This window comes from Rattus norvegicus, chromosome 19 (assembly GCF_021556685.1).
Source record: "Rattus norvegicus strain SHRSP/BbbUtx chromosome 19, alternate assembly SHRSP_T2T, whole genome shotgun sequence".
Taxonomy (NCBI): domain Eukaryota; kingdom Metazoa; phylum Chordata; class Mammalia; order Rodentia; family Muridae; genus Rattus; species Rattus norvegicus.
Window position 1 is genome coordinate 22,217,890 of NC_141552.1, and position 26,201 is coordinate 22,244,090.

The 26,201-nt window shown below is 43.5% G+C and overlaps 3 protein-coding genes and 1 pseudogene across 10 annotated transcripts in view; 2 read left to right on the plus strand and 2 right to left on the minus strand.

Moving 5' to 3' along the window:
- The window catches only part of LOC147999107 (uncharacterized), a 924,037-nt gene that overhangs the window by 249,837 nt on the left and 647,999 nt on the right, over nucleotides 1-26,201 (minus strand). The window lies entirely within an intron of this gene.
- Nucleotides 1-26,201, plus strand: part of LOC147999110 (disks large homolog 5-like) — a 260,765-nt gene that overhangs the window by 181,947 nt on the left and 52,617 nt on the right. The gene's annotated exons all lie outside the window — the stretch shown is intronic.
- Nucleotides 1-26,201, minus strand: part of LOC147999118 (disks large homolog 5-like) — a 34,223-nt gene that overhangs the window by 2,537 nt on the left and 5,485 nt on the right. The window contains exons 1-3 of one of the 4 annotated variants that reach the window (XM_087596131.1): nucleotides 20,837-20,899; nucleotides 7,501-7,617; nucleotides 812-971 (exon numbers count right to left, since the gene is read on the minus strand). In XM_087596131.1, coding sequence (XP_087452257.1) covers nucleotides 812-822 — 11 coding nt within the window. In that variant the 5' untranslated portion in view covers nucleotides 823-971; nucleotides 7,501-7,617; nucleotides 20,837-20,899. Of the gene's footprint in view, nucleotides 1-811; nucleotides 972-2,001; nucleotides 2,159-7,500; nucleotides 7,618-20,836; nucleotides 20,986-26,201 lie in introns of those variants that run through there. The other 3 variants (XM_087596132.1, XM_087596130.1, XR_015643881.1) reach the window with 3 other exon arrangements.
- On the plus strand, nucleotides 20,065-22,087 carry LOC147999119 (DNA-directed RNA polymerase II subunit GRINL1A pseudogene; annotated as a pseudogene). The gene has a single exon (XR_015643880.1). The product of XR_015643880.1 is annotated as a DNA-directed RNA polymerase II subunit GRINL1A pseudogene (transcript).

Sequence of the window (26,201 nt, forward strand, 5' to 3'; positions counted from 1 at the left end):
AAATATACAGACAAACGTGTCCACATAGGCAAAGAACTGTGCTGTTGACAGTGGGGCTCCCAGAACAAAGCATTCACATCACCATGAATGTGTTACAGGTAAATACTCAGGCCAAGACATAGACCCCTAGATTCCAAGTGTGGAGGGAAATATAAACATATAAAAGTTGTCCATATGCATTTGGATGTATGCACATACAGACTCACAGACTGAGAAATACACACAAAAAAGAGAAATGTAAAAACAGAGTCAGAGAAAGAGAAAGAGAAATATGGAAACAGAGAGTACTGTGAAATCCAGGAGAAATGCATCCACCATTGCTGTCTCAGAGGGCAAGACACACAGACAATAACAAACAGGCCTGAGCCTGAGACCTTCTAGTCAAGCATTGAGATGAACAGTTTGGTACCAGGCCCCTCAGGCTGCTGCGTGGATCTTCCAGCACTCAGTCCCCTGCCTAGCAAGTACAGAGACTCACCGTAAACTCACTGCAATTACAATCTTGCAAAGCCACCATCTGTCAAGGGCTTTGCAAATGCACACTAGACACTCACTCTCCCTGACTTTATCCCCGAATTCTTCATTCAGACCACAAGATCTGCTTTTCAATAAATGGAAGCAGATGAGTCCATTTTCCATCTCGCTCCTCAGAAAGGGTCAAGGTTCTGAATCTCCTCTATATGGGAGGTGAGGTTTAGCACAGGGTGGTTAGGGAGGCACAGCTTTCTAGAACCCAAAACTTTAATAGGATAAGAAGAAGGTGACCTTGCAGACCCAGGAAAGAAACAAGAGCATTTGGAGCGATTCATACCTGTTCTTCATGGATCTCTCTTTCAGAAACCTCAGGCGATCTCTCAGGTCATTTCTCTCCTCGGTAATGAGCTGCAGCTCTTTAATCAGCCTCTCCTTTTCCTTCTTGGCTTGCTTCTCGCTTAGGGCAGTTCCAGGGGATGATGTTTCTCTCCCAGCGTCTGTAGGTAGAAGAACACAAGTGAACCTGCATGGGGAGAATGCATAGAGTGTACATAGACCACAGTGAGGCCTAAACAGGAGAACAAGCCTGGAACCCAGTGTCACTGCTAGGCGACTGGTCTATGCTTAAGAGGCCTCCTCAGTGGATCTCAGTTCTCCCACTACTCTATAGAGACCAAGAGATGTAAGCATCCAGGTGTTCCCTATTCCGGACATCAGGTGCTTACATGTACCACGGAGATGGCTTCTCCAGGATTATCATCAGCTGAATAGGGTACAGCTTGGTTTCAGGACCCTCACCCCTGTGGGTTCGAACTCAGATGATAAATTCACCATCCACAAGACTTGAGTGATTGGAGACACTCAGATGTCCTACCCTGATACTCTAGGCCAACAACTTTGGATAAAAACACATTTCCATGGAGGATATGGTCAACAGACTTATCAGTTCCCCTATTTGAAATACCAAATGCCCGAGAAGTTCCAATAGGTTACAGGATGAATCTTGGTCCACATGTTTCAAATACTTTTGGTATTTTAGAAACATGTTTGTAACACACAACCTCTAATATATAAAGCTAACAATGATCCTGCCAGTTAGAAGAAATCAGAGGATGTCTAGAACATAAGGTTATTGCCTGGAGCACAATTCTCCCCCTTTTCCTACTGTCAGATATCCACTGTATTTAAAGAAGCAATGATAGTGAAGTACATTGCTGCCCTGTCTAAACTCAGAAAAGGTGGACCCTCCATGACTCCTGATCTTGTTTTTATAGCAATGTAACATAACAAATGAAGTGAAAAGTGAAGGCCAGAAGTTCACAGTATAATAGCATTGGCCTTACCACATCCTCCCTGTGGGGTTGGGGAAACTAAAGTTCTGAAATCCTGACTTACAGGAATTGTGATATTCTTGGAAATTCAATTCCTTTTCAGATGCTCCAGTTGTTGTGGCCCATTGCTAGAAAGGTCAGCATAAGCCTGCAGCCCCCCTGGCAGGAAGCTCAAAATACACTGCCCAGAACTTACTCAACATTCCCCAGAAGTGCTGTCTCTGTCCATCATTACTTTGAGACGAAAGGCCAGACTCCTTCAATCTAGTCTGTCCACAATCGACGTTCCCCCTCCCAAAACGCTTGCGAAGACAGGAAAACATGACTTAGCTTGTAACCGCCAGACTCAGACTGAGAGAAACAAGGGCACTGGTTGTTACTACAACACTGGTGACATCACAGAGGATGCCAGAACTCTCTAGGAGACAATAGAATGTCCAAGAAGGGACAGCTGATGTCATGGGGAGCAGACTTTGCCTCCCTGCTAATGTTCTCCCTGTACTGAGCATAAGCAGAGGTGCCCTTTCCAGGAGCCTTTCCTGGGGCAGAGCCACTGAGCATCTCCTGCTTCCAAAGCCAAATTTTCCTCAAGGCTTGATTATAAAAACCTTAGTAATTCCTATGCATCTAAATGAATGTTTCCTTCCATATCTTGCCCCAAAATGTCTCATCCTAACTCAAATTATCCTCCTTCACCAATATTAGCCATTAAAAATTCCTGAGATTTCACACCAGATTGAATATGCAGTCAAAAGTTCTCTTGTCTCATTCTGTACAGGTGCTTTATATCACATCAAGAAATAGTCTGCATGGTAGGTTACAACAGGGGCGTGTGTTAGGGGAACACTCATGAAGTCATGTGCTTAGCAATCGACAATTGCCAGAAAATTCCTTAGTTGAAAGAGTTGAAGTCTTTATGGTGCTAGGAACAGTGTGGAGACCAGTTGGCAGAGAAAAGTGCAATATTGGAGCCACCAATGAAGGGAACCTCATGCTGCTTGTGGGGTTCTCATCTCTGCGCCAATGTCGCCAAAGGAGCACTGCTGACAGGCCTTCTATCAGAAGCTGAGCTTCTATCAGAAAAATAAAATAGTCAAGAGATATAGGGGGTGCAGATAAAGGTGTAGGACGAGGCTATACATATCACTACGTGGATAGAGCAAGGACCCAGCACTTGTGCTCTGGGTCATGGGCTTCCCCACAAACACAAAAGCATCTGTCACAGTAAAAAATGGATACTGTATTGAGTGCACACACCAACACTGATTGATCAGATCCATACCCCAGATTTTGGGGGCAGATCCATGGCCCCAAATATCTTCCTCTCAACTTATACAGCAAAAAATAAGAAAGAAAGAAAAAAGTCAAAACAAAAAGCTCAAGCTTCTCATATGAGGATTGCAGGAAGTTTGATCTGGTGGTCAGTTCTGATTAGGCCATTTTAGATAGAACAGTGCACAGTGATGCTTAATGTGATGGGTCCTATATAAAGCTTTCTGCAATATTGGAATTTTAACAAGCCTCATCCAGAACATACAGAACAGGAAAGGATGTGATCACCATGTCCTTGCTCTCTATCAGGTTATTTTTCTGTGTCCGTGATTGTCAGCCATAGACAGCAACAATCTGAAATAGCTGGTAGACATGGAACAAAGTGGCTAAAACTATAGTTGTGGGTTAAACACCTCAACTGTCCAAGGCTAATGCTGTCCTCACAGTCCCTGGAGGCCACTCTTGTAAGACTGTCTACTGGAAAGTAGAAGCAGGTTTATCTGAGCTCAAAGTGAACCTGGCCAGCTAGGAAGAGGGCAACATGGGATACTTGAGACCCTGTCTAAACCAGCACAGAAACCCACACTTCCTTCAAAGCATCATCTATGAATTCTTGATTATCTACCATTCTCTCCCTACCAGTCTTTCAGACTGGAATTGTAGAAAAGAACTGGAAATGATCTTCCTATTCTGAAGACCTTGATCTCTCTTTCCTTAGGTGCACATTAAGAACTCATGCAAATGGGTATGACCATCTGAACATCTTAGTATCATCTACTCAGTATATCTAGCATAATACTGTGCCTATGGCAATCTCAAGCTTCCCTGAGTTTCGCTGACCCAGCAAGAAGTATGAAGTACTGAGGTCAAACCCCAGTGATCCTTTCAAGGGTTTAGAAGAAAGCCATGAGAGATGCTCCACTTCTTTGTCCTTAGATTAAATCAAGCTGATACAATGTGAACCTGGTGGGCTATTTAACCAGACATCTTTCTGCCAACCCCAGCTTTCTGAGTTCAGTCCATGTGAACCTGCATGGGGAGAATGCATAGAGTGTACATAGACCACAGTGAGGCCTAAACAGGACAACAAGCCTGGAATCCAGTGTCACTGCAAGGAGTTTGGTCTTCGCTTAAGAGACCTCCTCAGTGGGTCTCAGTTCTCCCTCTACTCTATAGAGACCAAGAGATGTAAGCAGCCAGGTGTTCCCTATGCCTGCTGACACACGCAATAAATGCAGTAAATATTAATTTCTGTTCAATTGTTCAGTAACTTACTTACACTTGCATATTGCTGTGGAAGTGATGGGGTTTCGTGATCAGCATTGCATTTAACAATGCATAACCAATCATCCCTCCTAGAATGACTGTATATAGAGAAAGAAAATTTATTAGAATGGCTTATAGGCTGTGGTACAGCTAATTCAACAAGGAATGCAAGGTCTAAAACGCAGTAGTTACCCCTGTTGAAGCCAATCCCCCTAGCATAGCTGTAGCCATTTTGTTCCATGCCTGCCAGATAGTTCATATTCTTGCTGTAATATGTCTGCCTGTCATGGTTGTCTGAAAATAATTTAACTCAGAGCAGGGTCAGGAATGATCACATAACTCGTGAATGGTTTTTTTTATTGATTATTTTGTTTATTTGCATTTCAAATGTTAACCCCCTTTCCAGTTTCCCCTACAATAACCCTGCATTCCACCCCCTTCCCCAGCCTCCTCTAGGGTGCTCCCCCACCCACCCGTTCCCAAACCACTGGGTGGAGGTTCTTTATGTTGTGAGGTTTCTTAATCTTAAATTCCATAAGTATAAGCTTCATGTAGGACCAACAAAATTAAAGGTCAATATGAGGCCTGCAGAGATGGCTCCATGGTTAAGAGCACTGACTGCTCTTCCGGAGGTCCTGAGTTCAAATCCCAACAACCACATGGTGGCTCACAGCCATCTGTAATGAGACCTGATGCCCTCTTCTGGTGTGTCTGCAGACAGCTACAGTGTACTTATATGTAAATAAATAAATCTTTAAACAGATAAAAAGTCAGTATGAACCTTTGTTGTCTAAAATGGCTTGAGTCAGGGCTGACAACCAGACAGCCCTTACAGCACCTGCCTATGAGCTCACAGTTTTAGGCTTTATAAACTGACATAGAAAAATGTCCAGGGTCCTAGCCTGACAAATTCTCAGCTACGTCTCTGATGATAAGTCTTCGGGTGGGCATTCAATAAACCATCCCTCTCTAAGTGAGGTCAGAGTTTGTGTGGTTTATGGGGCAACTCCTGAACCCCTACGGTTTTGTCCATAAGGCTGGATATTTCAGCTGCTCTTCAGTACATGCAGGAATCCTGAAGAAGTAGGCGAATTAATAAAGCAAACTTCCTTCTTCCATGTCCTTGATATGAGCTGCCAGCAGATGGTGTGGTCTAAACAACAACCAACGAATTGGGTAAATATCTTTACCAATCCTACAACAGATAGAGGGCTTATATCCAAAATATACAAAGAACTCAAGATGTTAGACCTCAGGGAGACAAATAACACTATTTAAAAAATGGGGCTCAGAGCTAAACAAAGAATTCACAGCTGAGGAATGCCGAATGGCTGAGGAACACCGAAAGAAATGCTCAACATCTTTAGTCACAAGGGAAATGCAAGTCAAAACAACCCTGAGATTTCACCTCACACCAGTCAGAATGGCTAAGATCAAAAATTCAGGTAAGAGCAAATGCTGGCAAGGATGTAGAGAAAGAGGAACACTCCTCCATTGCTGGTGGGATTGCAGACTGGTACAACCATTCTGGAATTCGGTTTGGAGATTCCTCAGAAAATTGGACATTGAACTACCGAGGATCCAGCTATACCTCTCTTGGGCATATACCCAAAAGATACCCCAACATATAACAAAGACACATGCTCCACTATGTTCATAGCAGCCTTATTTATAATAGCCAGAAGCTGGAAAGAACCCAGATGCCCTTCAACAGAGGAATGGACACAGAAAATGTGGTACATCTACACAATGGAATATTACTCAGTTATCAAAAACAATGACTTTATGAAATTCATAGGCACATGGATGGAACTGGAAAATATCATCCTGAGTGAGGTAACCAAATCACAGAAAAACACACATGGTATGCACTCATTGATAAGTGGATATTAGCCCAAATGCTCGAATTACCCTAGATGCACAGAACACATGAAAATCAAGAAGGATGACCAAAATGCGGATGCTTCACTCCTTCTTTAAAAGGGGAACAAGAATACCCTTGGCAGGGAATAGGGAGGCAAAGTTTAGAACAGAGGCAGAAGGAACACCCATTCAGAGCCTGCCCCACATGTGGCCCATACCTATACAGATATTAGATAAGATGGATGAAGTAAAGAAGTGCAAGCTGACAGGAACTGGATGTAGATCTCTCCTGAGAGACACAGCCATAATGCGGCAAATACGTAGCCGAATGCCATCATTAAACCACTGAACTGAGAACGGGGCCCCCGTTGAAGTAATCAGAGAAAGGACTGGAAGAGCTTGAAGGGGGTTAAGACCCCACATGAACAACAATTCCAACCAACCAGAGCTTCCAGGGACTAAGCCACTACCCAAAGACTATACATGGACTGACCCTGGACTCCAACTACATACGTATCAATGAATAGCCTAGTAAGAGCACCAGCAGAAGGGGAAACCCTTGGTCCTGCCAAGACTGAACCCCTAGTGAACGTGATTGTTGTGGGGAGGGCGGTAATGGTGGGAGGATTGGGAGGGGAAGACCCATTCAGAAGGAGAGGGGGAGGGGTTGGGGTATGTTGGCCCGGAAATTGGGAAGGGGAATAACAATCAAATGTAAATAAGAAATACTCAAGTTAATAGAGATGAAAAAAATTAAAAAAAAAAAGGTGTGGCCCAGATTAGATGTGGGCCTTTCCATCTCAAAAGATCTGAATTAAAGATTTATCTTCTGATCTCCAAGATTTGAATTAGAAGTAGGTCTTCTTGCTTCAAATAATTTAATTAAGAAAAAAAATCCAATGGTGCTCATGCCTTTAGCCTCAGCATCCAGGAGGAAGAGGCAGTTGGATCTCTGAGTTCAAGGCCAGCCTGGACTACAAAATGAATTCCAGGACAGCCAGAGCTACACAGGGAAACCCTGTCTCAAAAAAAAACAAAGAAGAGGAGGAGGACCAAGAGGAGGGGGTTGAAGAGAGGAAAACAGAAAGAAAGAAGGAAGAGAGAGAGAGAGAGAGAGAGAGAGAGAGAGAGAGAGAGAGAGAGAGAGAGAAGAGAGAGAGAGAGAGAGAGAGAGAGAGAGAGAGTGAGTTCTCCCCCTCACAGGGCATCAAGCCATTTGGCATTAGTTAATTCCAGGTACACTCAAGTTGACAACCAAGAACAACAATCCCATTACCCGTGGTTGTGATCTCACCCTGGTAGGCTCCTGAGTAGGAGGCTGAAGCAGGAGAATTGCCATAAGTCTGATGCCAGCATGAACTACACTCGTGTTCCAAGCCAAGCCAATCTCAGCTACAGTTTGAGATTCTGTCTGAAAAATATGAAAGAGAAAGAAAACATAAATTCCTAGAGCAGTGTTTCTCAACCTTTCTATGGCCTCAACCCTTTAGAACAGTTCCTCATGCTGTGGGGATTCCAACTACAAAATTATTTTGTCGCTACTTCACAACTGTAAATTTGCTACTATAATGAATCTTTATTGTAGTGTAAACTATCTGATAGGAGACCCTGTGTGGGTCACGACCCCCAGGCTGAGGGCCTTTGCCCTAGAGGCGGTCTTGGCCTAGATTATATAGTTCATATTATAATGGGCTCTCTCAGTTTTTGAAGGTCAAGTATATTCACTTGTAACATCAAAACTTAAAAATTCAGTTGAGCTGCTGGCTGGTACGGTCTGACATCCCCCAGAATAGCTTTGCCATTTTGTTCCATGCCTGCCGGCCATTTCATATTGTTGCTGTAACACGCCTGCCGTCACTGACCAGGAGAAGGGACTTGGCTCAAGGACATGCTGACCACACACCTTGTTTTGTTCTGAATGTTCTGTATGCGGTTTGCTAATCTAGAGAGATTCTACACCTGAAGGAGTGGTTCCCTGAAGTGGACACAGGTGAAAGGCTAAGGCAGATGTGTGAAGGAATGTTTCACTGAGGCAGACGCAGGTAAAAGGATGTTCTGCTAAAGCACGCATGTGAAAGGCACGTGATAAAGGGTTCCCCCCATCCACTTCCCACAGAGCAGGGAGAGCAGAATCCACTAGAAATAAAAGGGAAGCCCTTGGTCCTGCAAAGACTGAACCCCCAGTGAAGGGGCTTGTTGGGGGGAGGGTGGTAATGGGAGGAGGATGAGGAGGGGAACACCAATAGAGAAGGGGAGAGGGAGGGGCTAGGGGGATGTTTGCCTGGAAACCCAGAAAGGTAATAACAATTGAAATGTAAATAAGATATACCCAATTTAATAAAGATGGGGAAAAAAATAGAAAGAAAAGGCACACATTTAAAACAGAACAATATGGACCCTAATTTTAAAGCACAGCTCTGTCAATTAACTATATCTTTAAGGAAGCTCAGAAAATCAGGCCAAACATTATTTTCTCGGTTTAAGTATCTCTAATGTCGCATAAATAATAATGTCCGTTTCTTGCTATTGTGGAGGGAATTAAATAGATAATATGTAATCACGGAAGTTTTGAAGTACCATCCACTTTTCTGTTCATTAAATCACTCTTCCTCATTTCATTGATCAAATATGTATGTTTTCCGTTTCCTAGTTATATGTATAATAAAACTAGTATAAAAACCTTCAGAATTATGTATGCTTTCACTTTTAACAAATTAAATGAGCTATTCTTTGTATTTCTGCTGAACATTTAAATGTTCTTTATATGTCCCAATGCTAGTTTATTAGGTACCTATAAACTTTAAACTCTTTGCCTGAGAGCATGAGTACTATTTAATTATATAGTAACTACACCCAAGGCTGTCTTTTTATTAGAACCAATTATATCAGACTGTAAGAAAAATTACTTTTGCTTTAAAGTTTGTGTGTATGAGTGTGAATATGAGTATGAGTGTGTGTGTGTGTGTGTGTGTGTGTGTGTGTGTGTGTGTCTGTTGCAGCACATGACCAAACAACTTTCAGGACCCATTTCTCTCCTTCTGTCATGTGGGTCCCAGGATGTAACCCAGATGTTTGACTTTGGCAATAAATAATATTACCCACTAAATAAATAAATAAACAAACAAAAAACAAGCCACAAATCAACTTTAAAAGTAAAGGCCAGAAGTTCACAAAATAGTAGCATTGGCCTTACCATATCCATTCTTTGGGAATGGGAAAATTAATGTTCTGAAATCCTTGACTTTCAGGAATTGTGATATTCATGGAAATTCAATTCCTTTGCAGATGCTCCAGTTGTTGTGGCCAATTGCTAGAAAGGTCAGCTTAAGCTTGCAGGACCTCCACCCTCCCTCCCCCCGCCTCCACAGAAAGCTCAAAAGACACTGCCCAGAACTTACTCCACATTCCCCAGAACCACTTTCTTTGTCCATCATTTCTTTGAGACGAAAGGTCAGACTCCTTCACCCTAGTCTCTCCACAATCGACATCTCCCTCCCAAAACACTTCTAAGACTGGAAAACATGTCTTAGGATGTATCTGCCAGACTCGGGCTGAGATAAACTATGGCACTGGTTGTCACTACAACATTGGTGACATAGCAGAGGATGCCAAGAACTCTCTAGGAGACAATAGAATGTCCAAGAAGAGACAGCTGATGTCATGGGAAACAGACTTTGCCTTCCTGCTAATGTTCTCCCTGTACTGAGCATAAGCTGAGGTGTCCTTTCCAGGAGACTTTCCCGGGGCAGTGCCACTGAGCACCTCCTGCTTCCAAAGCCAAATTTTCCCGAGGGCTTGATTATAAAAACCTTAGTAATTCCTATGCATCTAAATGAATGTTTCCTTCCAAATCCTGCCCAAAAATGTCTCATCCTAACTCAAATTATCCTCCTTCACCAATATTAGCCATTAAAAATTCCTGAGAAATAATACCAGTTTGAATACGCAGTCAAAATGTTCTCCTGTCTTATTATGTACAGGTGCTTGAAATCACATCAAGAAATAGCCTGCATGGAAGGTTGCAACATGGGTGTGTGTTAGGGGAACACTCATGAAGCCTTGTGCTTAGCATTCAACGGTTGCCACAAAATTCCTTAGGAGGAAGACTTGAAATCATTATGGTGCTAGAAACAGTGTGGAGGCCAGTTGGCAGAGGAAAGTGAAACATTAGAGCCACCAGTGAAGGCTCCTGTTGGACCCTACCTTGGTGTTTCCCTCCCCCCTCGCTGAGCCTTTCAGCCTGCTATAGCAAGAAATTGTTTACACCTTTGACAGCTACTCTTAGCCCCTGATTTGGGGCTGGGATTTTCCATGGCACCCTTCCTCCCCACTGAGCTTTCCTGCTTCTTGTTTTTAAGAAGCTGTTTATGCCCCTGATTGGGCTGGAACTTTCACCACACAGACTTGTCCTATTTTCCTGGTCGGGGATTTTCACCTGCCTTGTTGTTTTTCCACGGCTTTTGCCTCTGGTATATAAGGAGATCTCAGTAAAGCCTTGGTGGCACTGGCTAAAAAGGGGTGACCCATGTACGTGTTTTCTTTCAACCCCACAAACCTACACCCGATATTCACACACTGTCGGCGCAGGCACTGACAATAGGTATCACAATAGAAACTAGTAACTAGATTTATCCAAAGTATCACATTAATGCTGTTTTTCATGGTATTTTTTTTTGGTTTTTGTTTTGTTTTTTTTTGTTTTGTTTTTTTTTTGCTCTCCTAGAACCCGGAAGAGGCTTGGGGTTTTCTAATCCTACTCATAATTTATTATCCTTCCCAACACTATGTGCTTTGTTCTGTTAATGCTAACAGCGGCATCCAATACCTAGGATATTTTCTACTGACATGTGTGACGTGAGACAAAACAGTCCCTGTCATCCCTCACCTGAATAAACTTCCTTAGAGGACAGTGTAGTTGGAGGGTCCTTCTTTCCTCTCCAAGATCGAGAAACATTTCCAGTCTTCAGACAAGTGTGTCAGCCATTGTCCAGTGACTGTCTTGAGATGTCCACATTGTCAGCTGAGTGAGGGCAGGGCATTGTGGCAGGGCAGGGCAGGGCACTGGGGCAGGGCAGGGCATTGGGGCTGGGCAGGGCTGGGCAGGGGATTGGGACAGGACAGGGTAGGGCAGGGGATTGGGGCAGAGTCCATGAGATGTCACTAGGCAACAGGCCAGCTGGGGCTAGTGTGGGTACAGGGCTTCTAGTGTGGGTGTGAGAGGAGGAAATTAGGAATGGTCAGATTCTGATGCAGCATATAGGCGGGAAGGAGCTTAGACCATCTCAGTGCCATATAGGGACATTGTAGACCCTGATGGGCAGTGTGGGGATGGTAGGGTCCCCTATACTGCTCTCCGCAGGTGTCAGGAGAGCATACAGTGGCTCTGTCAGACGTATGACAATCAGGCAGGCACTGGGTGCAAGTGAGAATCATGGGACAATCCCTGTGTGCAGCCTGGTTTTGGGACATTCCCAGGTGCACCATGGACTGCAAATTAAAGTCAAAGGACACAGGGAAGCCAGCAATTCCCATGCACAGGACATAAATACCTGTAGATCTTTCTAGAATTTCCATAGACTATCTGTCACTAGTCCTCATTATAGAAGGCACCAACATTCTGCCCTCTACTTCAACTTGGTGAGACAGCTATTCTAACTCCAGCAGGAAGGCCTCAGGGAAGACAGTAAGAACTCGCAGGTGACCCCTTTTACTATTGAAACAGGGTCTTCCTATGGAGCCCAGAGTGGCTGTAGGATACTAATGCTCCTGCCTCACAGTGACTAGAATTCCAATCCACCCTCAAGAGCAGTTGATTCATAGCCAGATCTGATTAAGGACAGCTAAGGTCCCAGGGTGCTAGGATTACCAGGGTCCTAGTAAGTTTCTCCAGCCTAAATTACAACCTGAGTCAGTGCTGCTATTTGGGACACCGCCTGATGCCCAGTGACATCACACCTTGGAACTCTTTGTCGAGCATAAGCTGTTATGGGAATGAAGTACCCACACAATAAAAACTGGTCTGGATACTCCTAGGTCAAGAATCCCCTGTTGGAAATGCCTTGGACTGCAAAATTTTAAATTCTAGATCCTTCTGGCTTTTAGAAGATTTATAAATACAAAAAAAAAACATATATGGGCATAGTAATTTAAGCCTGTGAGCCCAATCATGGGAAACTGAGTCAGAGTGATGGAAGACTGTAAGTTCCAGGGCAACCTGTGTTTCAAGAAAAAAAAAAAAGGCCTGGTGAAGATTCCACTCAAGTGGAAACCAAAAGGGTTTCACATGGGCCCTGCCATCCACTGGTGAGCACTCTCATCACCACAGCCACCGGCAGACACTGGGGAACATTTCTCTCTTTGGGATGCAATCCACCCCATGATTCTATGTGAGGAATCCCCCAAAGGTTGCATCATGTGAGGGACCTAGAAAGTTCCAGGATTGGGAGAATTTAGGAGTTTATAATTAGGGATGATCTACAGCTGTGGCAAAGCCTTTTCCCAGCACATGGCAGCCCTAGGTTTGTCCCCAACAGTAAAAATAAAATCCCCCAAAATAATTCAAACAAAATGTCATGAAGCCTGCGCCCTGACCAGTCTCCTCAAAAGTGCGCAGGAACCTGGGTCCACATTTAGGACCCAGCACGGCCTCTGTGACCCGTGAGAAGGGATCTAATATGGGAATTAGTACAGTATGACTTATCCTTGTGGATACCTTTGGTGACAATAACCACCTGACCCCTGAAAACCCATCTACCTGGGGGGCTCAGCACTCATGTCACCCAAAAAGCCCAGATCCTAGGGCCAGCATGGGCAGGTGGTGAAGAAAGTTTGTCTCTCGTGAACATCAGTTGCTGCTCCTGATCTGACTCTATCCTCAGGAGACAATGTCACTCCAGAAAGTGTGGGTGTCAACGGCTATTCCCAGGCCAAGGCTGGGATACTGCTGATGTTCCACAATGCACAGCAGTGCTCACTCTAGAGCTAAATGTTCTACAGCTGAAAGGGGTGGGTGCTCTGCTGGCCACGCCCCTCCCCTGCAGTATTTAGTGCACTCAGAGTGGTGCTTCAGATGTGAGGGACTTCTTGAGGCTACTCCCATGGAGAATGGCAGATTCATCAGAACCGGGCACAGGGTGAGTTCAGAGCACAGCTGGGAGGAATTTAGGGGTGCCAAGCCATGACTAAGACCAGATCCTGGGCTGACAGGCAGTTGAGCTGGAGAACTGGCATCCAAAGTGTGACTGCCTGAATTCCTCTTAGACCAAAAGCCCTGGATCTGAGCTACTTTGGTGCATTCTCCTGAGCAGGGTCCCAGAGGCAGCTCAGAATCGGGGCTGTGCATGGACTTTGGTGCTGGCAGCAGGTGGCTTAGCCATAAAGTGCCGAGCTTTCTCATCTGTGCCCACTCAAACTCCTCTGTTTCATTTTAGGTGTGTTTGGTATAGTTTTGAGACAGGGTATCTTGTAGCAGCCCAAACTTGCTTTGAGCAACAATGTAACAGAAAAATAACCTTGAATTCAAGATCCTCCAACCCCTCTGTCCCAAGTCCTGGAATTAAGACCTCCAGCTGTGACCATTTTACTGTAGCATAGGATCCATCTGTATTAGAGTGAGCTTTGGAAATACTGGAGCTCCGACTGTTCCTTAGAATTCAGGTTTCCTTAATTCTTAGCAGGAGTTTTGTGATGATGCTGATGAGAGAGTCAGGAGTTACCCTGGGAAAGGTAACAGTCCTGGCAGCCCTGAGTGCGCAGTGAAAGTCAAGACAGAAGCCTGCTGATTAGCACCTGAGTGAAAGTGGGAGGATTCAGAGTTCAAGAACAGACTCAGTTACATACCTAAGACCATATTGCAACATTTTTGTTTCATTTTTGGCTTGTTTTCTTTGAGACAAGGTGTTAATTTATAGCCCTGGCTGTCCTGGAACTCACAATGCCTCTACCTCCCAACGCATGGAATTAAAAACATGTGCCAACATGCACTGCCACTAATTAATTTTTAATTAAACATGCTGGCACAATCCAGTAATCCCGGTGCTTAAGAGGCCAAGGCAGGCAGATATCTGGCTTCCTGACAAGTCTGATCTACAGAGAGCCTGTCAGAATAGCCAGGGCCAAACAGAGAAACCCTGTCTCAAAAAATAAACAACAAAATGAATTTGTTTTAAAGAAGAGAGGAACGATTTAACAGAGAATTAGAGGCCGAGATCCAAATGATATTGGCTAGTGCAGAGCCTAGCTTCTGAGATGAAACTGGACACCATGGGGTTATGGTGGGGATTCTCATCTTGGACTGGGAGACAGAGGGTGACTTCAGGCATGGAAGGCCCAGTCAGTCATTAGTCAGGATACTCAATCAAGAGGGTGTTGTAAGATCCAAAATGTGTGAGCAGCGTTGTGCATGAGACTAGAAGTACCCGCCTACCCATACAAAACAGCCAATGAAGAGTAATCACAAGCATATGTCTGGAGGTCCATGGAGAGGTTAACGTCCACCTTAGTGTGGATTATTCAGAGCACAGTTGGAGAGGAGTAGAAGAGCTGATGGTGGCTGAGGCAGGAGAGGAGTTCGGGTGTGAATTTGAGCCAGTAAAGGAGCTTGTAGGTCGGGCAGAGCAATGAGAAGTCTAACAGCATAGCTGTTGAGATCCTTCAGATTAATTTGTCTTAAGAGCCTCATGCCATAGCCAAGGACAGGAGTAGATCAGACTATTGGGTGTCTGGGTTCACATAGCCCAACAGGTTTGGCCTTGCATCTGTGGGATTCCAAGTCTCTCCCTTTAGACACAGCCATGGAGAAGGTGTAGCAGTGAAGGTGCAGATGGCTTTGGAATGCTTGGCTTATGGTGTTGAGTACTTCATGCTCCACAGAGCTAGGAAATGTCCTAGAAGCCAGGGAGGCTGAGCATGAGGAAGACAGGTCTCCAGGAGAGAGAAATGATAACCAAAGTCACTAAGAACTTCCTGAATCACAGTGTCTGTTAACCATATATTTTATTTACTTATTTTATGTGCCTGAGTGTTTCACCTAATAAATGCTTGTGCACCATGTGGTATGTTGGTGCACATGAAGTCCAGAACGATTCCATTGAACTCCAATTACAGGCTAATAGGAGCCACCATGTGGACACTGGGAACTGAACCCTGGTCTTCTGCTCTTAGCCACTAAACCAACCATCTCTTCAGCACCCCCCCCCATTGTATTGTCATTAAGATTTAACCATTTGGCCTTCAGTATTTGAATTAATGCAGATGTGACAAGAGTTATAGTTACCATGATGGTTCAGGCATAGACAGGCAGGCATCTCATTGTATACAAAATATAAATTCCTTCTTTCTTTCTTTCTTTCTTTCTTTCTTTCTTTCTTTCTTTCTTTCTTCCTTTCTTTATCTTTCTTTGTTTTACTCTTGGAAACAGGGTTTCTTTTGTGTAGCTGACCTGGAACTAGCTCTGTAGAGGGAGCTGGCCTAGAATTCACAGAGATCTGTCTGCCTCTGCCTCCCAAGTGTTAGGATCAAAGGCCTGTGCCACCACCACCACACATCCTTCTGTTTTAAAGGAAAAATGTAGCTCTACATGGCAGCACGAGTTTAGTCCCAGTATAGACATTTTTCTAGAGTTCCTGAAGGGCTTGCTGCCTTCCCCTTTAGGCCTGGCTAACATGAGAGCTCCACACCTATGGGGTTTGCTTCATAAGAGTCTGGAGGATGAGGGTGACAGGCTGATATATCTGTGTACAGCAAAGGATGCTTGGTGAAGGTCAAGTGGGTACAGATCAGCAGGTAAAGGCTCTGCCACCCAGCCTCATGGCCTCAGTTTGATCATCTGGTGAAAGCAGAGAACTGAGTCCACATTGTGTCCTCTGCTCTCCATGTGCATATCATGGCACAGGAACACCACAAACTACATAAAATGTAAAATGCTGAAATGCTGAGAGAAGAGGCCTATGGTAGGCGCCTCCTACACCTGAGACTTCCAACGCCGAAAAGCAGGGGGTAGAGAGTGAGGATGCAGAGTGCACACAGGTCAGGACAAGGCCATGTTACTGAAGCCTCCATGTGTGGTGAGCAGGCTCTGGGGCACCATGAGGGACATCAGGAGCTTCTGCACTTTGTAGAATTACAGGGTTCCATGTTACCTCACATGCCCATGATTTGCCCCCTACTGCAGGGAGAAGCCAACATCAGAAGCCTCCAGCTCCCAGCCCTGCTTTTGCAATGTAGGTTTATCCAGAAGAGCTTGGAAGTCCCTGGACCTGGAGTCTCAGGTGGTTGTGAGCCACCTGACCCGGGTGCTGGAGACTGAACTCAAGTCTTCTGCAAGAGCAGCAAAGACCTGTGCGCTGCCTGGCCCAGCCAGGGCTGTGAAATGGTGTTTATTTTCATGCTGAACAAGCCCAACAACAGTTTAGGTCCCTAGAAGCCACATAAACCTGGATGCAGTAGTGTCTGTCATCCAGCACTTCCCACAGGGAGATAGGAGCCTAAAGTGGACAGTCTCTAGGATTAGGGGGAAGGGCTAGCCTAGCATACACAGGCATGGATGAGAGGTAGAAGGTGAGGACCTGTGCTCAGGTTGTCCCTGACCTTTACACAAGCACATGAGTACCTGTACTCACAGAAACGCCATACAGACATAGGTGAGAAAGGAAATAAAAACAAACAATATTGAAAATACAATATACTGGGGCTGGAGGGATGGCTCAGTGGTTAAGACCACTGACTGCTCTTCCAGAGGATCTGAGTTCAATTCCCAGCAACCACACTGTGTCTTATAACCATTTCTAATCTCATCTTCTACCCTCTACTGTTGTGTCTGAAAACAGGGACAGTGTACTCACTCATATGGACAAAATAAATAATTTTTGTTTTAATCCTTTTCTTAAAAAAAAAAACCCATCTGTGACACATGTTCATTGTGTGATTCCAAATGTCCCTAAGTCAGTACAGTCCTATTGCTACATGGTGCACCAGTTGTGTCAGCCTTGGTAGTAGAGTGGCACAGTTGAAAAGATGCTGGTCACAGTGACCAGGCAGCCTAGAAAGCTAACCATGTGCAGAGAAGGCTGTGCTGTGTCATAGTCCTCTACCCCACACTGCCACCTCATCCCTATGAATAGAGCAAAAAGAACAGATGAGAAATATTCCATGTTTCTTTCCTCTTTGATTTCTTTATTAACCTAGTCCCTGTGCTACATGTAACCTTGTCACATCCTCTGTCCCATCCCTAAGCCCTCATACTTGTCAGATAAAACAGGGATCTTGCTTTTGGGGGGAAGCTCTGGTCCCCCTCTGTCCTAAGAGGCTCTGAGCCATTGCTGAAATTGTGTCATCTGAGGATTGAGGGAAGTCCATAGCCAGTGCTCTGACTTCCAGGAAGGTTTGAGGAAGGTGGTCCTCTTCTTGTGGTTCCTCTAGTAGGAGCAGCCCACACTTGGGCCCAGCTCCCACTATCAGGAAAAGACAGGTGGCTCTGGTCTTTGCACAGCTCCAGCGGAATGAACAGTGCATCTCTCCTCTCTCTTTTGCAGGAAGTCTCCAGTCTCTGGTGCAGGTGATGTTCCCAAGGCAAAGGAAAGGGAAGTGCAGAGTGAGGACTCCCAGGATCTTTAAAACATTGTCTGCATTGTCTTCATTAATTTTTCTGTTTAATTTTTATTCCATGTGTATTGATCTCATTGTAGGGGTGTGCATTCCAAAGCATGAGTGTTGAAGGTAGAGGAAAAAGCATGGAAGTCACTTTATCCTACCGTGTGGGATCCCAGGCTCTGAATCAGGTTGTTGAGCTCAGCTACAAAGAGCTTTCATACTGAATTTCCTGCTGGCTCTGATTTCAGGGAGAGCGTCTCATAGAGCCCAGATTGGCCAGTAAACTACTGATCATCTTGCCTCAAGCATTACCATCTAGTTCATGAAAGGTTGAGTTATTGACATGAGGAACTGGGGATGGGCAGAGGTGCATGACTGAGGCTATCTCTGCTCAGTGGCATGCCTTTGGGGACTGATAGTTTTCATCACTGAGGTGTCATTTGACTGCAGTGCTCCTCTGGAGAGATGGAGTCTCTTTTGCCCCAGGGCATCAGGCCCTCCAGACAGGCCTGGAAGGTGGAGGTCTAGAGGCCAGGCCTGCATTCCTCTTCAGAAGCTGCATTTACCACTCTGGACAGTGCTATAGCACAGGGTCACAAATCCAGTTCTACCCTGAGACCTGCTGATAAAGAATGTCTATCCTGGGACAATGTCTATCATCGGTTCAAGGTGTGGCCCAACCAACTTATTATAAAGGATGATAGTGGTTGGTTGAAAAAGGCAGTAACTTTCTATGAACCCATATATTAAGTTTTTATGTATACTAAAATTAACAATGGAAAGAACAGTGTTAGGAGAGGAAGCTGGAGGACAACTGCTGAAAATGCTTGCTTTTGAAAATGCTAATGAAGAGTACAGGAGAGCATTATTACCTCTAAAGGAGACTGGGGATATTAATGCTTATACGAAGCCATGTAAGTATATCTTCTCTGAAAATGGAAAGATGCATTTTTGGCACGTATTGATCCAGATAGAGTTATTAAATTATACATTGAAATACTCTTGAATATCCTATAGGCACTTTAGCTCAAGATGAGTTGCCTTTAGAATGGATATATATTAAATTTAACTTTAACAAATCATTAACAACATATGAGGAACAAATTTCTTTAATTATTCAGCAAGGCATACAAAGACCTGTTACACTGTGGGGATATGATTGTGCTGCTTTTGTTTTCTCATTAAGCAAAAATAAAGTGGAATATTTAATGCAGACGTCTGAAGTTTTTCAATTAGCCATGATTTCTTACACTAGAAATACTGAATTTCATTTTCCCCATAGTAAATTCTGGGATTGCTTAAGAAAACAAAAAAAAAAATGTGATAAATACACTAATTTCTGTTGATCCATTACCATCTGCCGTTACTGTGTTTACAGATGGCTCCAAGACCAAAGATCTAAGACAGATGGCTTATTGGACCAAAGATAAATTTTGGGCACAAGAATCTTCTTTTGGGTCAGTACAACAAAATGAAGTATTAGCAGTAATTAATGTATTGCCGGATTTTACTCATGATGTAAAAATATTATAGCCGAGTCAGCTTATGTTGTAGGAGTAGTACAGAATATTGCGACTGCTCTTGTTTCTACATCTAAGCCTATATTAAATGTTATTCTCACATATTAAAGGACTATTGTTATTCTGAAACTCTAGAATATTTATTACACATATTAGATCACATTCAAGATTGCCAGCATCTTTAACACATGGCAATCATATGGTTGATCAATTAGTGGCATTTGCTACCCCAGAAGAAAACAGTCATAATCATGCCAATACAGGATATTTGCATATTAAATATAAGGTTCCCTATTCTGAAGCCAAACAAATTATTGCTAATTGTGGTATTTGTGAGCCTTCACTTATAAAATGTATTCCATCTGAAATTAATCCCAGAAGAATGCAACCTAATACATCGTGGCAGATGGATGGAACCCATATTTCTGAGTTTGGTCGCCTTTCACATATAGATGTAAGCATAGATAATTTTTCAAAATTTGTGTGGGCTACACCATTGCCAGGAGTACGCACTGCTCATGTTATACAGCATCTATTGGAAACTTCTGCTGTTATGGGACCGCCTTCTAAAATTAAAACTGATTATGGACCAACATATATTTCTTATCAATTTAAACAATTTTGTCAGCTAATCCGGGAAAATGGCGACTCCTGCATGTGCTCCAGAGTTGCTGCCGCCGCGGAGCCTGCGACCGCCATGGGCCCTGCTGGGGAACCCTGCCTGCGGGGCCAGCCTCAGCCCATGCACAATGTGCTCCCTGCCCTGAGGCTTCGAGCCCCCAGCTCCTGAGGACTTGGGGCAGCAGAGTTTGGTGGAGCTGTGGGAGAGGTTGAGGCGCCAGGAGAGACTTTTGCACAAAGAAAAATTCATTTGCAAATTGCCCGACAAAGGTAAAAAGATCTCAGACACCACTGCCAAACTGAGAGCTGCCATTTCAGAAAGTGAAGAGGTCAGAGGGAGAACTGAACTACTTCATCCTGTTAGTGATGACTGTAAGCTAAGGCATAAAGCATCCACAAGAGTTGATACCGACATAGACAAGGCCCAGAATTCTGACCTGATGCTTGATACTTCATCATTAGTTCCTGAATGTTCGTCAGTAGACATTGAATCATCTAAAACAACCTCAGAAACACAGGGACCTACACAGCTCACTCACAAAGGCAATGAAGAGACTTTGGAGACTGGCTGCACAGTGACTACCAGCCCGTCTGTCCACATCACAGCCCAGGCTCGCCCATCTGAAGTTAATGAACATCTCCCCCAGCATTCAAGTCAAGCGGAAGAGGTTTCCAGCAGCGTCGACAGTCTGTTTATCACTAAATTGCAAAAGATCACAACTGCAGACCAGACTGAACCCTCAGAAGAAAACACCAGCACTGAGAACTTTCCAGGACTGCAGAGTGAGACTCCTAAGAAGCCTCATTACATGACAGTGCTAGAAATGCGAGCTAGAAACCCAGTGCCCCCTCCTCATAAGTTTAAGACCAATGTGTTACCCACACAACAGAGTGACTCACCAAGTCATTGTCAGAGGGCTCAGTCTCCTGCTTCCTCAGAAGAGCAGCGAAGCTGGGCTAGGCAGCATCTTGATGATGTCACAGCAGCTCGCCTTCTTCTGCTCCACCCCCTGCCTGCACAGCTGCTCTCCAAAGAAGAGTTGCTGGCTCTGCAGAAAGAGCAGAAGCAGAATTATGAGAAGATGCGGGCAAAGCTCGCAGCACAGAAACTAGCCGAGAGACTGAATATTACAATGCAGAGCTACAATCCAGAAGGGGAGTCTTCAGGGAGATACCGAGAAGTGAGGGATGAAGATGATGCCCAGTCCTTGGGCGAATGCTGAAAATGAGCGCTGGGAGATCCCGGGAGTTGACTCTTGAGCTTACATTGTCTCATCGAACTTCCTAACAAGTACCAAGAGTGTCAGACCTTGTTGAGGGACAGCAGTTTAAGTTACACAAAGGTAGCTACAAAGTAAGAACCCAGTTTGTTTTTCAGAAGATGATCTTCACATGCTTGAACAGTTCAATATTTGAACACTGTGTTTGGCCGTATTGTGTTACAGTTTTGCAGTATATTGTGCATTGGTCTGATATTTTAGTGTGAGTAGAACACACGTTTTCTTTAAGATATCTGCTTTTTCCTTCTTCGTATTCTTATCAGATAGCGCTGCTTACACCCCTTCTGGTGAAATACTTTGTTATCCCAGGCACCTAAAGTGAATTAGGAAGGCCTGGTCCCCTCACTCATGAAATGAGGGGAGCAGTCTAAAGAATGGTACGCATGCTTGCATGGACACGTTCCTGAGATGCTGGATGTGAAATGCCGCACACAACACTCGGGAACCACCACCAATGTGTCTGCTGGTCTGTCCTCTCTTGGGGAGACTGCTGTCACCTGTGATGAGGTTAAGGAGCACTTGGAAGAAGTGCTGGGTGGGGAGGGTCTTCTGAGCTGGTGTGGGGAGCTGCTCCTGGCTGCCCTAGGCTTGAACTCATTGCCATCTGGGATGATAGGTCCCTGTACAGGACACTCGTGCTTGGTAAGGAAACAGGTGTTTTTCTAAGAGTTACAGTTGAATTGTCAGTATATTGCTTTTTTTCCTTGTTAAACCCACAGAGGTGTTTACAGGCTGCAGAAACCTCAGTCCTATATGTACACATTTGTGCTTTTTAAAATGATTATATGATCATTTTCAGCAAAGATAACAATGTTATCAAAAAGCCTTTGTCTATTATGTGGAACTTGTAAAGGAGAAATAAAATACCAATCAGAGCAAAAAAAAAAAAAAACCATTTTGTCAATGATATCATATTGTACATATTACTGGTATAGAATACCATCCACAAGTACAAGCTTTTGTTGAAAGTTTTCACCATACCCTGAAATGACAAATTATAAAATTAAAAAGGAAAAGAGATGACCTTACACAGCCTGAATGGGGTTGGCATACCAGTCCCAGAGTAATATTGGCATAAGCATTATTTTTTATTAATCTTCTTAATTTACCACAAGGTGAAGTTATATGAAGAGCAGATAGACTCTTTATTGGACTTCTCCCTGAAGGCATGGAACAGACAATATGGATAAAAATTGCCCGAGATGCTGAATGACAGGAAGGGACATTACTGTATGGAGGGGAGAGGGTTTTGTCTCCTTACAGGATGGGGGACAATTCTGGTTACCCAGGAGACGGATCCAAGCACAGAATGATAAGAACCGCTCCCTACCCTCAGAGGAATCCAGTTAAACCAGCTACATTCTCTCCTGATGGATGTTCTCCGGAGATGAAGGAGGTGTCCTCCATTACTGAGGCCCTGGCTTCTCTTAGTGTCGACAAACGACAACGGAGAAGGATCGATGCGGTGACAACCCCATTACCTAGGTGAAGCGATTAAGCCCTGAAAGGAAAACTATGTTGTCTCCTTCAGGAAAGTCCTTTACTGGTGAGCACGTATTTTTAGCAGTGTGTGCTTTACTCACGGTTTCTTCTGTTGCGGCCAATGCGAGTTATCAGGCTTATATTCCTTATCCACCTTTATTTGAACCTGCTACTTGGCGGGGAAACAGATGTGGTTTTATACACCACCCCAAGCATTTTATCATCTCTTTGGAATAATTTGACCTTTTGAATAGACGTGATGGAGCTTTGTATAATTTTCCTTATGCTGGATTAAAAATGCCTTTGTGTTTAGGAAAGAGTCCAGGCCTACAAACGGGTTATTAAAATTGGCGATTACCAGGAATAATTGTTACAGTCTCCAGGATTGACAGCTTGGTCTATAACCAAAATTGGAATAACATTACATTTGTTAGCATTTCAGTATATCCTATTTGTGCTTGGTTTACTTATGTAGGCTTAAAATATCTCCCATGCAATTGGAAATATTGCCCTGGCATGTTTGGAAAAATTATTGAAGATAAATGAATAAATTGGGGTCCTTATGGCCAATTATTAATACATGTTCAGAATGGAATGTTACCACTTGTGATTTGTCAAATGTTACCAGGATGAACTGAGAGGAGAGTGAACGCCTTAATGGATGCTTGCTGATGGAATGTGGAGATGGAGGCATTGGTGATAACCCACTGGCCTCTGTGGAAGATCCTACTGCGTTTCAAGCTCATTTGTGGAAGACTGTCACTGCATTAAAAGAAGATTTGCTTGCTAATGGAAGCTTTTCTGGGACACTCAATCTGCCTCTCAGTATATTGTTACAACATTTAAGAAAGACAAGGTTACTACTTGTATTCCTATGCCATATTTCTTTTTAATAGGTAGATTTAATTTTGCTAATGGATTTGCTTGTACTGTCATTAGTATCCATGTATTAATTCATCTATTCAGTTTAATATAAATCAATATTCTATTATGATATTCAGCAAAAAATATATGTATGGATGCCTGTTAATTTGAGACATCATTGGTCTCAAGATCCTCTTAATTATATGATTATTGAATTTTTTAATAATCTGCTGAGGAACAGTAAAAGAATTATTGGAGTTTGTAGCTACTATTTTAAGCCTTATTTCTGTTGCTACTTTGGCAGCCATTTGCAGCATAGCATTAAAAACATCTATTGAGACAAAGCATTTTGTTGAAGACTGGCATAAAGATTCACATGAGTTATGGATAGAGCAAACTAAAACTGATACTAGACTTCAACATCAAGTAGATGTTTCAAAACAAACAGTAGAATGGTTGGGTCGAAAGATGTTATTTATTGAAAAATATGAGGATTTAAGACATGATTGAAATCCTACTACCTTTGTGTTAATAAATATATGGATAATGATTCAGAACATGATTGGAAGTTAATTCAAGCCTATTTGGAAGGTGATGAAAGTGCTACAAAAGTAATTAATGCCTTGAAATATGATGCTCGAATGTCTTTTGGTAAACAGCTAGAAGATACTACCCCTATGGAAATAGCTAAATTATTGGCTGATCAATTGACAGGATTAGATCCCAAGGCTTGACTTCAAAGGATTTTCCATAGCTTGGGAGGAGCTTGTTTTGCCATAATCTTATGTACATTATGTATTATGTTGCTTTATTTTTACATGATTAAACCCCTACAAAGACTTTTGCTATGTTATGGAAAGTGTTTCTTTTAAAACAAAAGAAAAAAGAAGGAATTGTTAAGACATACAGATGCAGCTCCCAGGCAGGGTCAAGAAAGGCCTGGTGACAGATTCAAGTAGGGGCTGGAATGCCACCCTGGAGAAGAAAATGTTTTCTCACTTGGCCTTAAGCTATGTTCTGCTATGTCCTGTTTCTCTGGAAGTGGTTCTAATGCTCTCTAGGTAATGGTGAGTACATTTTGATTATAATAAGGGAGGTGACTTGTTTTATGAATATTTTGAGAAGAAGCCTTTGTTTATCCGTATTTCTTTGTTTAGTCTTCCCTCAGTTGTTCCTGGTATCCTGGGAATAATGATCTTATGGTATCTTGACAAAATGAAAATTGTAGTTATTCATATTCCCAGGTATATAGGGATTAATAAAGCTTGCAACTGTGTGTAGTTGCTTCTGCCTTTGCTGTGCTCCCCCTTGTCCTGGAGGTATACTGTACCCAGGGCCCCCAATTCACTAGACATTGACAATGGGTCACCCCACAAAACACAGAAGCATCTAACTTAGTAAAAAACGGATATTTTATTGAATGCACACACTAACACTGATTGATCACATCCATGTAACTACTGAAGCTTTTTCTGCTCTCTGTAGCGGTGATGTCAAAATCTTACTGAAAACCATGCACACCTGGTTTAGGTTGTATTAAAGTAGCCCACGATTTCAGTGTTCCCTGCAAGGTGCCATGGGACAGCAGTAGCATGAGTCTGCATGCACCTCGACAGTTTTCACTAGGGACTACACACACACACACACACACACACACACACACACACACACACACGCTTTACTGACATGGTGCACATTCTTTGCACACAAGAAAGAAAGTGAGCAGTAATGAAAACACAACAATAATGGAATTGATGGAGGGAGTTGTGGGGAAGCTGGGGCTTAGAGTTACTTAAAGGCCCTGTGCAGGCTCTCCTTCTGTTGGAGGAGAAACTTCAAGTGCAATGTGGTTCTTTATTTTCTTTCTCTAAAGCACAGAGGGCTAGGGTGGATCACAGGGCTTTGAGCATGTTCGGCAAGTACAGTCACACTGAATTAAATCCTAGGACAGGAACCCTATTAATCTTCTACAAAGTTACAGAGCAGCCTGGATGAAGACTCTCAGCTGAAAAGTTGGACATCTCAAGACAGGCACTGACAATGGCTGACAGACTTGACTGAAGACTGGAAATGTTTTGCAATCTCATAGGAAAAGAAGGCCCCTCATACCACATTGTACTTTAAGGACAGTTTATTCAGGTTAGGATGACATGAACTATTGTCTCAGGTCACAGATGTCAGCACAAAGTATCCAAGGTATTGTATGCCAATGGTAGCATCAACAGAACAAAGCACACAGTGTCATGAAGACATAAATTATGAGTTTGTGTAGCAAGACCCAGGCCTCTTCCAGGGTCTTAGATAGTAACTGAGAACCTCAAATATGGTAGTGATGTGATAGTGTGGGGTGGATCTAGTTACAACTAGTTTCTATTGTGACACAGATGACTCTTTTTGTGTCATGGTCAGCTTATAATGAATGACTAGACCTAAGCATGAGAATAACCAAATACTACATTGCTTCCCTAGCTGCTGAGCTTTTAAAAGCCCTGGGGTGACAGCAAGCTTTTGTGGGCATTCTGGATTATTCCTTCTGTACTTTAACTCTCTGAGTCAACTGCACTTTCAGTAAGTTAGTTCAATTCCATAAATTGGAAATCTGTCACCTGGAAAATACAATCTCAATACGTTCCCAGATT